The sequence below is a fragment of the Aristolochia californica genome, unplaced genomic scaffold (genome assembly GCF_029961685.1).
Source record: "Aristolochia californica isolate CCGP_79_NKW_82.1479 unplaced genomic scaffold, dmAriCali1.0.hap1 SCAF_12, whole genome shotgun sequence".
Lineage (NCBI taxonomy): Eukaryota > Viridiplantae > Streptophyta > Magnoliopsida > Piperales > Aristolochiaceae > Aristolochia > Aristolochia californica.
This window is the reverse complement of record NW_027181793.1, coordinates 18,382,108-18,398,555: the sequence shown is the minus strand read 5'-3', so window position 1 is coordinate 18,398,555 and position 16,448 is coordinate 18,382,108. Positions and strand designations below refer to the sequence as shown.

Sequence of the window (16,448 nt, the reverse complement as noted above, 5' to 3'; positions counted from 1 at the left end):
CATGCGAAACGGCTATATAGTCATTGATCATGATCAGACGACTGAGATAGCTGTTTCGCATGTTTTGCACCAAATGACTTTACATATTGGATCAACCTATATATATAGATATAATTAGAACTGAGATTTCATTCAGAAGCTCCAAAAAGGTATTTTTTAATAGCCAATTCATCAAAACACAAAACCATAAGCAAGAGAAAAGGTATTTTTAACAATAAAAATTGAGATTTGATCAAAACACAAAACTAGCAGCAAGAGAAAAGAAAGAAAAACCAGAAATACAATCCAATGGAAAAGGTATTTTTAACAACCAATTCAACCTTGTTTCATTTTATTAAAAGAAAATAGAAGAATAAAGAAAAGTGGAATAGAATAGATCTTACAGTCTTAATCAATATCCACCAAAAGAGAAAATACTTGAATAGATGAATTCTAAGGGTAAGATTGAGTGTCGATGAATTATTCAAGAAAAAGAAAGGGTTGGGACAATGACAAACTCACTCAGGAGGACTGGGATGGTGACTCACTCGAGAGGAAGGGCTCGATGATAGGCAATGAACAGGGACAGCAGTAGAGGAAGAGATTAAGGACCGAAAAGTGAAAGAAGAAGTGCACAGAGAGGAAGAGTGAGGGGTAAACATTCTCTTTTCATGTGAAAGTAAAAGAGGACCGTTGATCAGCACTTGTGTGTGATCGAATGGTCTCTATCCCATTTTTTGTAAATTTCGCACCTTAATGCCTTTCATACTCGATCATCCCATACATAGAAGTTTTGAAACTTTCTGATTAGCTATAATATATCTTATTAGGGGACATACTACCATTATTTTGATATATGTTTTTATAGTTACTTGATGCTTTTAAACATTCTCTAGAACAATAAGATATTGTAAAGATTGAATGGAGAGTGCACTTTAAATGTAATTATTAGATGTTTATAGATATACCTGGAAAGTTAGAAGTTTTAGACCACATTAATTAGGACCTTTCCCTACAAACGTATTAAAAGTCGGATACAAGTTTGTTGTTGTTACTAAATAGTACTTATTTTGGATCATAGACAATCAAAAAGATCCCCCTAGCACATTGATGAAATCAATTTCCTCACTATACTAATAGCATGGAGTGTACAACAAGAAATTCATCTTAGTGATCATTAATTTTTTCCCCTATTTGGCATTATATCAGTCTACATGGGTAGTGGACTATGATATAAGCAAGGCTGCACTAACTTAATAACCAGTCAAATTAGAGCAATGAGATGTATAATAGCAATTGCTAGGAAAAATTGGCTAATCATTTTGGATAGGCCTTAATCCCAACTACACAATTATTAATCGACCCTATCTCTTTGACAAGTACGCAACCATCTTTGATTTAGCAAATCCATTGACCTCCTCTTTGTCTAGAAATTTCATAGCTCTTCCATCTTTATTATAAACCCTTTTTCCTCTCTCATCATGACTTTTTTTCCCTATTCCATTAACCTATGTTCCTCCCCAACATTGTCTAGTCTCCTCCTATATCATCCTTGCTACCATCTCTACGTCCTCTTTCGTGAGAAGCCCTCTCCTAGAACAATAGTTCTATAAGATATTAGGCAAGACCATTTTTGATATTCCTTATTGTCCTACTTGGTAAAGTTGATATTGTTTTTAATAGAATTATTAATTTTCATAAAATTTGAATACATAATTTGTCAATATTTTCTCTTCCGCACCAATCAACCATTGTTTTAAATTAAAACTAGAAGTTTGGCCTTTTTTCACTTGTCAATTCTATTATACATTTGCCCCTTTTTTTGTTGTTCAATTTTTATTTGTATTATTTTAACTAATTGTCATGGTTGTTTGGATTTTTGCTCTTAGTGTTTCTATCGTGATTGTCATACTTCATAGATCTTTCTCATGCAAGTGTTGTGAAATAATCATATTTTTCATCAGCCTTCACCATAATTCCCTCAAGAGTTTCAAAGATGAAACTTCCACAGAAGGGTGAAAAGAAGATACGAAAAAGGAATAAAATAGTAAGAAAGTTGCAAATAGAGGCAGAGGAGATCAGATCATTGATGATTGAGAAAGTATGGATGATGAGGTAACAACATAAAGTTTTTATTATTCCAGCATGTTAATGATATGTACTTTAATATTGGCTTGGTCACTATTACTAGTTGAATTGTGATTATGCATGTCTTAGTGGGTATGAGATTTACCTTCACAAAAAATTTAGGACAAAAGAAAGATGTTGCCCACATCATTTCACAGTAATGTGCCCATAATGAGGGTTGAAAGAAGAGTACATGAATGCAATTAGACAAATACTATTTGGGCATTTGTTAGACCTAAAAGATTATGGCATAGAGTGTGCATTAGTGAATGACTGGATTGGTTGATATCATTGATTTCTAGGGTCAACAAATAAACACAAAAGATCTCAAGAGAAGGATAGAAGAAAAGAAGTTTAGCTCTGGGAAGAGAAGAGAGAACCAACCAAGGGTGAGAAAGAAAAGGAAAAGAGAGAGGTATAAGGACGAATTTGAGCCAAGAGGAAGAGTCTTGAATGCTTAACCTCATGCCTTGAGGTTTTATTTATAATTGAGGGAGCATTTTTACAATGACTATGATACCATTAGGGCTGCATGATTCAAAAGAAGAAAGACATAAGAGGACATATTTGAGCTTGAAAAATTACAATTATATGTCATCTCTATGAAAGTTTTCCTTATTTACTAGTCATGCTACCTCTACACACATGGGTGTCTTTTAACACTCACCCTCAAGCTGGTGTTTGTAATTCCACTTTAAAAATAACTTTGGTGAAGAAACTTGTTTGCTTGAAAAGAAATTTTAATCTTGTGTGGCTTGAAAATGAAATTTTCATTGACTTTCTTTGATTGATCTTGTTCTTATTCACATTGTACTTGTAGTCTTCACCTTGTTCTCATCTTGTTTTCCCCTTACTTGGATATCCTAGTCACATAAAATTTGATGACCACAACACATGTAATTCTTTATTATAGATTATACTTTTTCTTCTTCTCAAATGTAAAATTTGAAAGGAGACGCAATCACTGTAGTATTCAACTTCCAATCTGAATTCTTACACATAAAGAAAATAAGAAGAGGATGTACATCAAATTGTTAAGTTGTGGAGCCTAATCAATGCCCTACGCTGAGTCAGTACATGGATTGACCTTCACGGTAAGGTTGTCATGGGGCAGGAAGCCCTCCTCCCTAGGGGTTCGGGGGCGGAACCCTTGTCAAATCCATGATATATTGATTATTGTCTCATTAAGGGCAGTTTGGGGATTTCACACTTGTAATCCGGCTGACCTAATTTTTTCTTTATATTTAGGGGCACTGTTGTTAGGGTTTTATCACCCGGAGCAAGATCATCAGTTGACGGCCAAGAAGAGGTTAGAGAAAAAAACCTATAAATGTCCAATTTCTCTTGTAAACCATTTTATATTCATAGTGGATTACTGCAACAGTAAAAAAATAGGACGTAGTCTCACCTTGAGGCGAACTTGTATAAATCTTGTTTTGTTCTTGGGCTTGCTTTTTCCTTCTTCTGTGATTATTATTATTTCTCTCGCTAGTTTGGAATTAGGCGTCTAATTCCTAACACAAATCAATAGAGTAATTAATGTGACCTGACTTTATTCAACTTGTAGAGTCGTTCATGGTAGATTTTGTCTCCAACCCCATTCTTCATACTTCTCCTTCTATTCTGCTACTCATGTTGGGAGGTAACAATGATCTCAATTTGAAACAAAAAAATGTAGTAGTAATTGTCTCCTCCATCAAGGTGTCCTAAGGATAAGTACTCAATTAGACACACTCCCAAAATATAAAAACATAGGTGATATGCAATCAACCAACATGGATGATATGTCAAATCCCATGTGTGGTTCTCATACACGGCTACCATCTCCTCTTCCATAGTTACTTTCTACCTTGGATGTTATAAGGTATCTCAATAATATCTAGGAAGAAAGATAGAAGACAATGCTACTAGAAAAAACAACAACTAGAAGACATCTAATGAGTAGAAACAATAATGGAAATGGGATGAGAAGTGGAGACGGTGGTGGAACACATGGCTTTTTCGAATAGTTATGGAATGAATGCCTTATTGTGGTACAAAAGGAAAAGAAATAATAGGAGAAAGAGAGCTTACTTTAGAATCAACCAACGGTCCAGGTGATTGGATAGCCATGTGAGGATGAAGGCTTAGAATTGTCTTCAAGAGGATTGCTAAAATGATCAACAAAGATTATGCATGTACACACAATGCTTTCAAAGAGAATAACTTAGTGTGCTCGGTTCATGCAAAGACCAATATAATATAGAAGCACTATCAAAGGGTTTTAGGCATAATATGATATGTTGTAAGTATAGGACTTTGAAGTAATATGCTCAAAAATAGAAGAAAGAAAATAAATACTAATTGAGATTTCAAAGTATAAGATCAATGTACTTAACTATTTTTAAAAAAAATAAAGGATTGAGTTTAGGGTTTACTTTGTGGATCACTTTTTGTGACTTTGTGGACACTATAGAGGCAAAAAACAACTAAAAAAAACTCTCTAACATTTTGAAATAGAACCATTAGGTATTGAAAGAGACTAAAAATTGATAATAAAAACTGAAAATTCTTGATTTGAGCAACTAATCACAATGGTAAGTCACGTACATGATTTGGTAACCTAGTGATTCGGAATCTAAGTTTGAAAGATTGTTTTATAACTTTTTGACCTATCTAGGGATAAGAGAAAAAGGGGACATCTGACTTGCTCCTTCCTACCTTTGTTTGGAATGGAACACAAGAGGAAAAATAAGAGGAGGAGATCAAACTAAGGTCGAAGAAATGAAACAAGAACTCCTCCAAGAAAGATTCAATACAAAGAGGAAGAAGAAAAAACAACTTTGGGCTGGTGTGGTGGTAAGAGAGAGAACTGGTACCCGAGTTAATCAAGGCCTTCACACCCAAGTGTCGTATTTTTCGAAGGCATAGAGTAGGAAAATATTTTTTTTCTTTTTCAAAACCTGGCTCATACTTAAGTATCACATTGTAGACCTCCACCCCAACTCTATCTTCCTTATTAGTGAACCAGAACATGTGCATAGTTACTCTTCAATGCAGTAGGGACGAGACTATGTGAAATACTATGATCACATACAAAATTACTGCCCTTTAGCTTGACAATATGAACCCTCTCAACTACTCCTGTTACTCAAGCCCACTTGCTTTCATGCGTACATGCCCCTGTCATGCATCAAACTCTATTGCTATAGGTCTACGCACAAAGTAGCAATAGGGCATGGCTTATGTTAGTGCCCTAATGTCCTATGGACTTGTGCGCTAGTGAGCGCTAGCTGTGCAATGTTGACCACTACACATTGATATCTTTTCTTTTGTTCATTCAATTGAATTGAGTTCGTTTACATGAACACACTTTAAGACCTTCATTTTTTCGTGTCTTTTTATTTGAATTTTGGGGAGAGTACCGTTCAAATGCGAAATACTTTAAGCTTCTTTTCTTTCTACTATTGGGTTTTTTTTTTATTTATATGGAGATTATTCTAATAAATCTACTCCATTCAAATGACTTTCTTTAGAAAATTTCTACTACTCTGTTATGGCTTCGGTCATTAGAATGACTTAATACCCTTCAAATGAACAAAGTTGTTGAAGTATGTACTTAGCTTTTTGGACTTGTTCAAACTTACTCAAACCATACCATTAGTTCCTTTATGTTTTCTATCTTCAAATTTAGGTGGAATAGGGATCTTAACACATGCTCTGCCCAACAATTGTTGATTATAATATTATTTTACTTCTCAAATGCGAAATACTTTAAGCTTCTTTTCTTTCTACTATTGGGTTATTTTTTTATTTATATGGAGGTTGTTCTAATAAATCTACCCCATTCAAATGACTTTCTTTTGCAATTTTTCTACTACTCTATTATGGCTACAGTCATTCGAATGACTTAATACCCTTCAAATGAACAAAGTTGTTGAAGCATGTACTTAACTTTTTGGACTTGTTCAAACTTACTCAAACCATACCATTAATTCCTTTATGTTTTCTATCTTCAAATTTAGGTGAAATGGACAAAACTATCATTGTTTATCAAAAGAATATTTTTTTTGTTTGATTATTGAATAAATTTTATGCATAATTATGCAACTTTTATGAATAATTTTATGCATAGTGTATACATAATTTTATGCAGGGTTAATATACAAAGGTTATGTCCAATTTAATGTAAAATGTATGCATAATTTTATATACAATTTATTTAACTTGTATTTCTATGCAAAGTTTAAATGTAGTTTGGAACTCGAACTTGACTCGAGCTCCAGCTCGAACTCGGTTATAATTATTAGGTTCAAGCTCCATTACAATTTTAGGCTCGAGGCTAGGATTGGCTTGAGCTCGAGTTCGAAATATTTAAATCAAGCTCGGTTCGAACATAGACAGGTTCGGGCTCGACTCGGCTCGATGCCACCCTACTAGGGAGGATGAAATCCATGTCAATATTTAAAAAAGGCTAACAAAAACATAATTTGATTTGAAAAAAAATCAACATTTGAATATCTGAAACTATTTTCCTTTTGATATATCTAAGTAGAGGTAAATGTGGGTTGGGTTTAGTCAGGTTTTTAAAACTCATTCCATTCCATGAATTTGATTTATGCCATTCGATAATGTGTTTTTGCGAGAATGCGTATTAAATCAGGTTCATGGGGTGAGGATGAAAAATATTAAATAATAAATTATACATATCTTACAATAATTTATATAACTATTCATGTATATTAATTAAAATAAATTCTAATAAAAATAAAAAAAATAATTTTAAAACTATTTTCAAAAGAATTTTCTATCACCATCTTGTAGGGTGAAGGGAAATGTATTTTTACTAAAATCGAGTTATGTTAAATTAACTCCTTTTTTAATCTAACCCGCGCAAACCAGCCGTTCCTCATCCAATGAGACCCACCTAGAAAGTGAAAAGTGGGCCTCTTATCGACAGAAATGGGCCTTTGTTCATTATAAGCTTCGAGACCCAGCTAGAGGCCCGAGGCGGTTCTTTTAATCTGTGGGTGGGCTAAAAGCGTCTTATGGAGATGGCCGAGACCCTCTCCAGACTCCAGTGGGGCAGAGCCCATCGGATTCAGACGGCGTGCGTGGCGGGAGATTCGCCCTCGCGGTTTTTCTGGTTGCAAATAATGAATAATCGCCGTTTCTGAGGGTTGTTACAGTAAAATTCTCTCTCATTAAAAATTCACGGGGGCAGAATTGAGATGGAAGACGGCAGCGAACGACAACATGTGAGTTTGGTCGGCGACCTCTGCCATCCTCGGCCTTTCCCTCCTCTCTCTTTCTTTTACCTCCAAACCTAAAGACAGAGGAAGCCTTTTTTTTTTTAACGAAGACTTTATTGCTCGGAAAGCCATTTTCCTGTACCTTTTGCGCCTTTTGTGAAGAAAATGTCGAGCGTAAGCTCAAGGCCGCAGCGATCGTCGAGCAGCATTTCGCCATTCCGGCAGAGAAAACCGCCACCACTGGCGGGAAAGGGTGGCGGGCGGCCAACTACTCCGACAGGAGGTGGTCGACCGCCTACGCCGTTTGTATCTCAGCCTTCCACGTCGCGCCCAGCCACTCCGATCTCCGACCGGCCTGATTTAACCATGCCTAAGGAGAATGTCACCGTCACTGTCCGGTTTCGCCCTCTCAGGTTAGACACGCTCTCTCTTCCGGCGAGGTTGTGGCTGGATTTTCGGTTCTGTTTGTTGTAGTGTGGTTGTTTTCTGGATTTTTTTTAGCTCTGGCCATCATTTTGCTTTGAAAAACTTTGCTGTCTATTCTTAAAGACAATTTGCGTTTTCGTTTTGGGTTCATATGTTGCTGCTGTGTTAATTTTAAAGTCCAAGGGAGATAAATAAGGGAGACGAGATAGCTTGGTACGCTGATGGGGATTGCACGGTTCGGAACGAGTACAATCCGGCAATAGCTTATGGTTTTGGTCAGTATCCTTCTTTCTTTTCTTTTTTCCGTGAAAAAGGCAAGGATGATTTAAGTGTTGCTAATTAGAAGAAATTTGTTACTTGTTTTTTGTATGAAATTTGGTGTCACCAATGCCATGTTGCTTCCAAAAGTGACTTATTTGGCATGGACTAATCAATTGGTCCTGCTGAAGTAGCTTTTTGTAAGTTAGTTTGCTCAGTCCTTGGGTGAAACTTAAAAATTTTTATTTCTGTCTTTGCATGGTCTTCAGATCTTTTGGTTTTGTCATTGTGCGTTTCTGAATCCTCCTACGCAAGACTACCCTGGCATTTCATGATTAATATATCGTCATCAGTGTTACTGGTTACTGTTCAGTTCAGTATTATAGTAACTATTAAACATTTTTCGGGTGCAAATAAAAACAAAGAAATAAAAAAAAAAGATGGAGAAAAAGATGAATACAAAAGGAAGACACAAAGGAGCAAGTGGTAGCGTTTAGTTCCAGAAAATTGGCATTCAGATGGGCTTGGGACTTTTCAGATGGTGCTTGGGACTCCTCTTCCTAAAATTGGCAAGCTTCTGCTCTTTGCTTGCCTTGCTGACTTCCATTGGTGTCTTTGGCTCGAGAGAAATAATCGGAAATTCAATTCCAAGTTCAGCAATCTGGATAGTACGGTTTCTTGCGTTGTGGGTATGGTTTGCCAATGCCATGGAGGGAATGAGGCAGATGAGCACCAACCAATGACCACCTGGGAGTCCCCTTCCACAATGGGTGGGCCACTGAAATGATTCTGAAAGATACGAAGGCCATGGAGGAGACCCGAGATCTCCGTCGTGGTCGAGTCAGCAATGCCGAGTGGCCGTAGTAGGAGATAATAGCTGAGCTGCTAGGTCAAAGATCACCCCACCAAAACCTGCCATCCCAGGATTCATCGAGAGCGCTGCCATCAAAGTTGAGCTTAAAATGATCGGCAGGGGGGGGGGGGGGGGTGATAGAGTGGACATCTAAGCATTACCTTCCAGTTGGTACGAAGAGGGGCACATGAAAGACTTGAATTCCTTTCTAGTGCGAATCCAGGTAGATATGAGGCCCGTAGCAGTGTAAATGACTTTAGCAGTTGAGTGAGAAACACAATCAAAGCGTTGAGAGTTCCTCTCCTTCCAAAGGCACCAAGGGATGTGGGCAACATAGGCAGATAAGAGGAGCATACCTAGGTTGGGTAGAGGAACCTAGAGGGGTAGCTACACATGGTGCTCAAATCTTGAGGGATGAAAAACTGGATACCCATACTGTTAAGCAGTGAAGTCCACATCTACCAGGCGAAGGAGCAGTGCAGAAGAATGTGACAAGCAGTCTCATACTCTAATCCACAAAAAAGGGCAATGGGGGTTAGAAGAGGAATTGCCACGCCGGATGAGATTGTCAGCAGTGAGGACTCTATTGTGGCAGACACTCCATAGGATGAATCTCACTCGATGGGGTGCCATGAGATGCCAAACAATGGCAGCCGGATGAGTGGCAGGGAGCCTAGTCCATCCCATGAGGAGTCTATAGGTAGAGCAAACCTAGAAAAGTCCATTGTTTTAAGGGAGCCAAATCATCCAATATTAAAAAAAAAAAAAAGGGAGCCAAATCATCCGGTCAGCCACATGCAAAGCTTAATACCACTAAGTCTGTTAATCAGGTCACAGATAGTAGTGGCTTCTTCATCAGTGAGGCAGCACCTCAGACGAAGGCCCGAGGAGCCATTACCCCAAGCATCGGCAATAGAGAGATCACGACAAGTGGTAAGCTAGAGAAGTGGGGGGAATGAGGAGGCAAAAGGACCATAACTCGACCACCAATCAGTCCAAAAGCAAAGGTTGGACCCATCACTAACGAATTAACGAATGGCAGAGCGGAAGACTGTGAATAGATGGAACATGGTTTTGAAAATGGAGGAGACATGACACTTGCTGCCATCTGTGATCCATGTAACCCCAAGATGCCGGAGCTCGGAGGACACCATCGGTTTCCAGAAGGCCGCTAATCTGGAGTTGAGTTTCCAAAACAACTTTAGTAGGAGGGCAGATCCCATCTCCTTGGTACATCTGATCCCTAGACCGCCCAAGGACTTCGGCATACTAACATCATCCTAGTTGACGAGGTGATAGTGAAAATCATTACTGGTGCCATGCCACATAAGTAGTCTCTTGATCAATGTGCCAACAAATGGAGGCGGGGCAAGGCACAAGCGATTGCCAACTTTGGAGAGAGGCCTACCCTTCCAAGTAGACAGCTGCTGCTCAAGCCTTTCAATTACTGGGGCCTAGAGCCCCATCCGAGGCCTGCTATCAATAAGAGGGAGGTTGAGGTAGGAGAATGGGAGAGATGCAATCGAGCAACCTAGAGTGTGCCATAAGCTAGAGAAGAGGGGGGTCGATATGGTACCCATAATAGTTATCTTCCTTCAATTAATATTCTAACCAGAAGTGATCTCAAATAGGCCAAGTAGGGCTTTGATATTGTGGATTTGATCAAACGTGCCGGTACCAAAGCAAATAGTGTCGTCAGCAAACTACAGCAGTGGAATATCAAAGTAACTCTGGTCCGAGACGGCATTTAGCCACCCAAGGGTACGAGCAGAGTCAAACATAGAGGACAGGTACTCGGCAATAATATTGAAGAGCAGTGGGGAGAGGGGGTCTTCTTGCTATATGCCACGGGAACCATGGAAGAAGCCACAAACAGTGTCATTGAGAAGTAGAGAGTATGGGAACGATGAGATGCAACTTTGAATCCAAACTCTCCATTGGTCACCAAAGCCCATGCGTTGTAAGATATCATCCAGGAGGGACCAGCTCATGCGGTCAAAAACCTTTTCAAGGTTAGTGATCAATAATCTCGTGAGTGGCCATGGCGGAGTCAAGAATGTCTCGGCCATGGATAAAAGCACTTTGACTGTAGTGGATGGTGGTGGAAGAACAACCTTTAGACAACGAGCCTGGATGCGAGCAGTAATATTGTACTTGCTAGAGACAAGACTAATCAGTCTAAAATCGTGCGGATGCTCAACATTGGCTTTCTTAGGCACCAAAGAATAAGGGAGGGACCGATACTTTTAAAAGTGATGCCACGATCATAGAAGTTGCGAACCATGGAGATAACGTTCGTCCTCAAGGTAGCTCGAGGCCCTATCTCGGGGGAGACCCATAACAGTGTCCTCAACTTCAAGGTCCGAGAAAGGGAGCTCAATAAAGGCCGCCAAGATAGGAGAGATCAAGGTGAAGCAAAGGTGAGGCAGTCGGAGTTGGTGGTGGCAGTCTTCCTTGTGAAGATATGTGAAAAAACTATGAAGAGCATCAGTAATAGAGGCCCTATCCGAAGTAACCTCATTGTCTATTGTCAAAGAAGTGGCTTGGTTAGTCCTCCGGTGGGCCGAGGCAATAGAATGAAAGAAAGCCCAACAACTTCCATTGCATCCGTTCAGTGTGAAGAATGGATTGAAGTTTATTTTGGAGAGAAATGTGATTAGAGAATTCAGCATAAGTGAGACACCTTTGTTCCTCAATCAGGTTGAGGCCAGCAATCTGAGATTGAAGTGAGGACTTATCAGTAGTGGTAGAGAGGTGATGTTCTGAGGACCTAGTAGGATTCTCTATGATAAAAGGAAACACAATTCATGCCAATGCATGAAGAAATAAGGAAAAAAGAGAGACTTTCGACAGAATTGACCTTTTCTACTTCAAATATAGATATTTCCTAAGATACAACTCAGAATCACAAATGGCTTGTTTCTAAAGAATACTAGACTCAAAGATCTTTCTTTAGAGATATAATTTTTCATATGAAGTCTTGTTTTTGCTGGTATAAAATGCCTCGAAAAACAAAACATTCTATTTTTGCTCAAATATTTCTTGTTGTTTAACCTTTGTTGCTTTAGATGTCGACTTCTCTTTGTCGAAAACTCCAATTGGCCAAATCCTTTTTCTGTTGGAAACTAGATTCAAAATCCTTTCCGTCAATATATAATTTGCAGTATAAAGAAAATATTATAGAGGTACAAACGTCAAGGAAAAATGGGCATTGGGATTAAAAAACATCAATGAGGAAGAAAAAGAAGAACACAAACCTAAACTAATAGAGATAACAGATAAGAAAAGGATCACATTATCTTGGAGGGTTGACCAAGTCAACTCACAAAACTACTTGCTTTGATAGCATGTTGAATTTTTGAAAAAGAGATAATTCATTGACTTGATTATAACTTAAGATAAGTTCTAGAATAATTAAATAACTGAACATGAGTATAAGACTAAAATAACTAAAACTGTTCCGACTAAAACACTCCAGTGAAACTTTTTCCATTAGATTCCTTTCACATTCCACCATATTAGTTCTCCTTCTTTGAGACTTCTTCATATGAGAGTCATGTAAGACTCTTCTATAATTGCTTCTTTAACAGATGTATGTTAGGAATTAAATGCCCTAATTCCAAACTAATGAGAGCAATAATAATAATCGCGGAAGAAAAGAAAAATAAGCACTAAAACAAACAACAAGATTTATACAGGTTTGCCTCAAGGTGAAACTGCGTCTTGTCTTCCGCCGTTGCAGTAATCCACTATAAAGATGAAATAGTTTATAAGAGAAATAACACACGCTTACAGGTGTTTTCTCTAACCTCTCTCAGGCTGCAACTCCACAACTCCTTGGTGATGATAAAACCCTAATAGCGGCGCCCCTCAATTATAAAGAGAAAATTAGGGCAGCCACAATACAAGGGGTAAAATTTCCAAACTGCCCTTAATGTGATAATAGTTAATATATCATGGACAGGGCGGGGGCTTTGCCCCCACACCATTAGGAGGAGGGCTCCAACCCCCACGGTGACCTTACTGTGAAGGTTGATCCGCGTATCAACTCAATGTAGGGTGTTGATTAGGCTCCACAACTTAACAATCTCCCACTTGGAGACTAATCCATCGCCAATATCTCATCTGCAACAACAACATCATCTCAATCCTCAGAGAGACGTCCAACTGAAGTTGCATACAACTTCAATTTCTCAATCGTAACATATCAGCCGAATTCTGACTTCCTTGAATCTTCTCAAGTGCTAAGACTCCATCCTCTAGAGCCAATCTGATGAAGTGATAACACACTTATACGTGCTTCATTCTGGCATGATAAGCAAAATTCTTTGCTAAATGAATAACACTCTGACTGTCACAATTCCACACATTCTTCCCATGCTTGAGACCTAAATCTTCCTAGAGGACTGCAACCATACCATCTCTTTGTTGGCTTCGGTCATGACAATATATTTTGCTTCAGTAGTGGAAAGAGCAACTATCTTCTACAACTTAGAGACCCAACTAACTGCTGTACCACCCAATGTATATACATATCTAGTGGTACTCTTCCTGCCATCAATGTCTTCAGCCATGTCAGCAACTACATAACCTTGTAATCCCAAGTTTGACTTTCTGAAACATAAGGCTGAGTCTGCAGTGCCTCTCAAATACCTGAGAATTCACTTCACTGCTTCCCAATCTTGCTTACCCGGATTACTCATATATTTGCTCACAACTCCCTCTACATGATCTATGTCTGGTCTAGTGCACACCATGGCATACATGAGACTGCCAATAGTAGAAGCATAAGGCACATTGACCATGTTGGTTTGCTCCTGCTCTATAGAAGGTGACTGCTCTTTAGATAGCCTAAAGTGATTCGCCAAAGGAGTACTCATTGGTTTTGCATCATTTATGTTGAATTTGCTCAACACCTTCTTCACATATTCTTCTTGTGACATTTTCAAGACATCAATGTCCCTAGTAAGCCTCATTCCAAGGATTTGTTTTGCAGCACCCAAATTCTTCATTGCAAACTTCTTGTACAATTCCTTTTTCAACTTATCTATTTCCTATTTGCAAGCACTTGCTATCAACATGTCATCAACATATAGCAGTGGGATGATGTAGGAGTCATTAAGTTTCTTGACATAACAACAACGATTCGCCTGACACCTCAAGATACCATTACTACTCATAAAGGTGTCAAACTTCTTATACCATTGTTTAGGAGCTTGTTTAAGACCATTCAAGCTCTTTTGAAGTTTGCACACCATTTTCTCTTTTCCATGTGCTTTGAAACCCTACGGCTGCATCATGTAAATTTCTTCCTCCAAATCACCATGAAGAAATGTTGTCTTTACATCCAACTGCTCTAAGTGCAAGTCTTCATTTGCCATTAGTCTAAGCACTGTTCTAATAGTGTCAATTTCACTACTGGTGAGAAAATCTCAGTGTAGTCAATGCCTTCTTTTTGTTGAAAACCCTTTACCACCAGTCTTGCCTTGTACTGCTTGCTGCCATAATGTTTGTCTTTTATTCGGTACACCCATTTATTCTGCAAGTCCTTCTTGTCTTTTGGTAACTCGGTCAACTGCCATGTCTGATTGGATAAAAGTGAATTCATCTCATCCCGAATGGCCAACTCCTACTTGGTTGATTCATCAGCTTGCATGGCTTCCTCATAACTCTCTGGTTCACCTTTATCAGTCAACATAATATAATTTAGTGTAGGGGAGTACCTCTGTGGTGGTCTGCTAGTTCTGGCAGATCTCCTGAGTTCAGTTACAGGAATGTTCTGATTTACTTCTGGGGGTTAGATTTTCCTGGTCATCCTAAGTAATATTCTCCATCTCAATAATTGGAAGATCTCTCAACTGAATCACTTTAGACTTCTTGGCTTTATCACTTGTGCTCTCAGATTCTGTTCTCAACCTGTCTTTATACAAGGCACCTTCATTGAAGATCACATCCTTGCTCTTGATAACCTTACGACTTTGGTCATCCCAGAAGTGATAACCAAACTCGGTACCACCATAGCCAATAAAGAAACATATCTTAGATTTAGCATCGAGTTTATTTCTAACAGCAGAATCAATATGAATATTAGAAACACAACCAAAAACTTTCAAGAAAGAAAGATTTATCTCTTTGCCGCTCTAGACCTCTTCTGGTATTTTGAGGGACCTCTGTTGATCAAATAGGCAACGGTGTTAATAGTCTTAGACTAGAACATCTTTGGCAACCCTGCATGCAATCTCATGCTCCTAGCACGCTCGTTCAAAGTCCTATTCATTCTCTCTACCACACCATTTTGTTGAGGTTTTCCAGGAATGGTCTTCTTCATCTTGATTCCATTATCAGCACAAGACCACTTGAAATCATCATCTATGTATTCTCCCTCATTATCTGACTGCAGACACTTTACCTTCAAATCTGTCTCATTCTCAACCATTGCTCTCCATCTCTTGAAGGTATCAAAGACATCAAATTTTCTTTTCAGGAAATAAACCCATACCTTTCTGCTTGCATTATCAATAAATGTCACATAATAGTTAGAACCACCAAGGGAAGTAATAGTTGAAGGTCTCCACACATCTGTGTGAACTAACTACAATTTTGTTGTCTTTTGCTCCTTTTCAGCCTTAGAAAAGCTAACCCTTTTCTCCTTGCTGAAAATACAACCTTCACACAAATTGTTGTTTACAGTTTTCAACCTTGGTAGCTTCCCTTTGGACTGAAGCACTTTCATTCCCTTCTCACTCATGTGACCGAGTTTGTAATGCCACAATCAGATTCAATAACAACATCAACAACTGCAACCGTGTCTCTGCAACTGGAAGTGATGTAAAACGTTCTAGTTTTAACTCCTCGTGCAACAACCATAGCTCCCTTAGTGACTTTCCAAGCAGCACCATTAAAAGTCACATTATGACCTTCATCATCAAGTTGCCCTACTGAGATCAGATTACGCATCAGTTTTGGTACATGTCTCACCTTGTGAATTTTCTACACTGTCCCGTTTGACATCCTCAAATTAACATTACCAATACTGACATTATCCAAAGGTTCTCCATCAGCAAGATACGCCTTCCCATGATCTTCAACAACATAATTCTTCATGATTTCACGATGTGCGGTGGTATGAAAAGAAGCTCCTGAATCTAACACCCAAGAGTCAATAGGGCTATCAACTGACAAGAGTAAAACATCTTGTAACTCTTCAGTCATCGCATTTGTAGCATCCTTTTTCTTTTCATCTTTCTTTGGTGCTCTGCAGTTCTTCTTTATGTGACCAGACTTGCCACAATTCCAGCATTCCACATTCCTTCTGAATTTGGACTTGCTTCTACCATTCCTTGACTTCCCTCTACCGTTGCCCTTGTTGGAATTCCTCTCGAAGTTCCTGTCCCTAGTATCGACACTTGGGGCAGAATTAGATGTTGACGATTCTCCAGAGTCCTTTCTATGAACTTTGTTAAGGAATAGTCCCACATAGATTAGTGAGTACAAAGATCTTGAGTTTATTAGTTGGTAAAGAGGTTTCCTAAGTTGGCTAGTCATTATGGGATGGGCCTTGGACCCACTTAACA

The 16,448-nt window shown here is 38.7% G+C and overlaps 1 protein-coding gene across 1 annotated transcript in view; it reads left to right on the top strand.

Moving 5' to 3' along the window:
• Positions 1-7,328: 7,328 nt before the first annotated feature.
• Positions 7,329-16,448, top strand: part of LOC137945169 (kinesin-like protein KIN-7E, chloroplastic) — a 92,099-nt gene continuing 82,979 nt past the window's right edge. The window contains exons 1-2 of the mRNA XM_068790941.1: positions 7,329-7,750; positions 7,941-8,038. Coding sequence (XP_068647042.1) covers positions 7,503-7,750; positions 7,941-8,038 — 346 coding nt within the window. The 5' untranslated portion in view covers positions 7,329-7,502. The remainder of the gene's footprint in view (positions 7,751-7,940; positions 8,039-16,448) is intronic.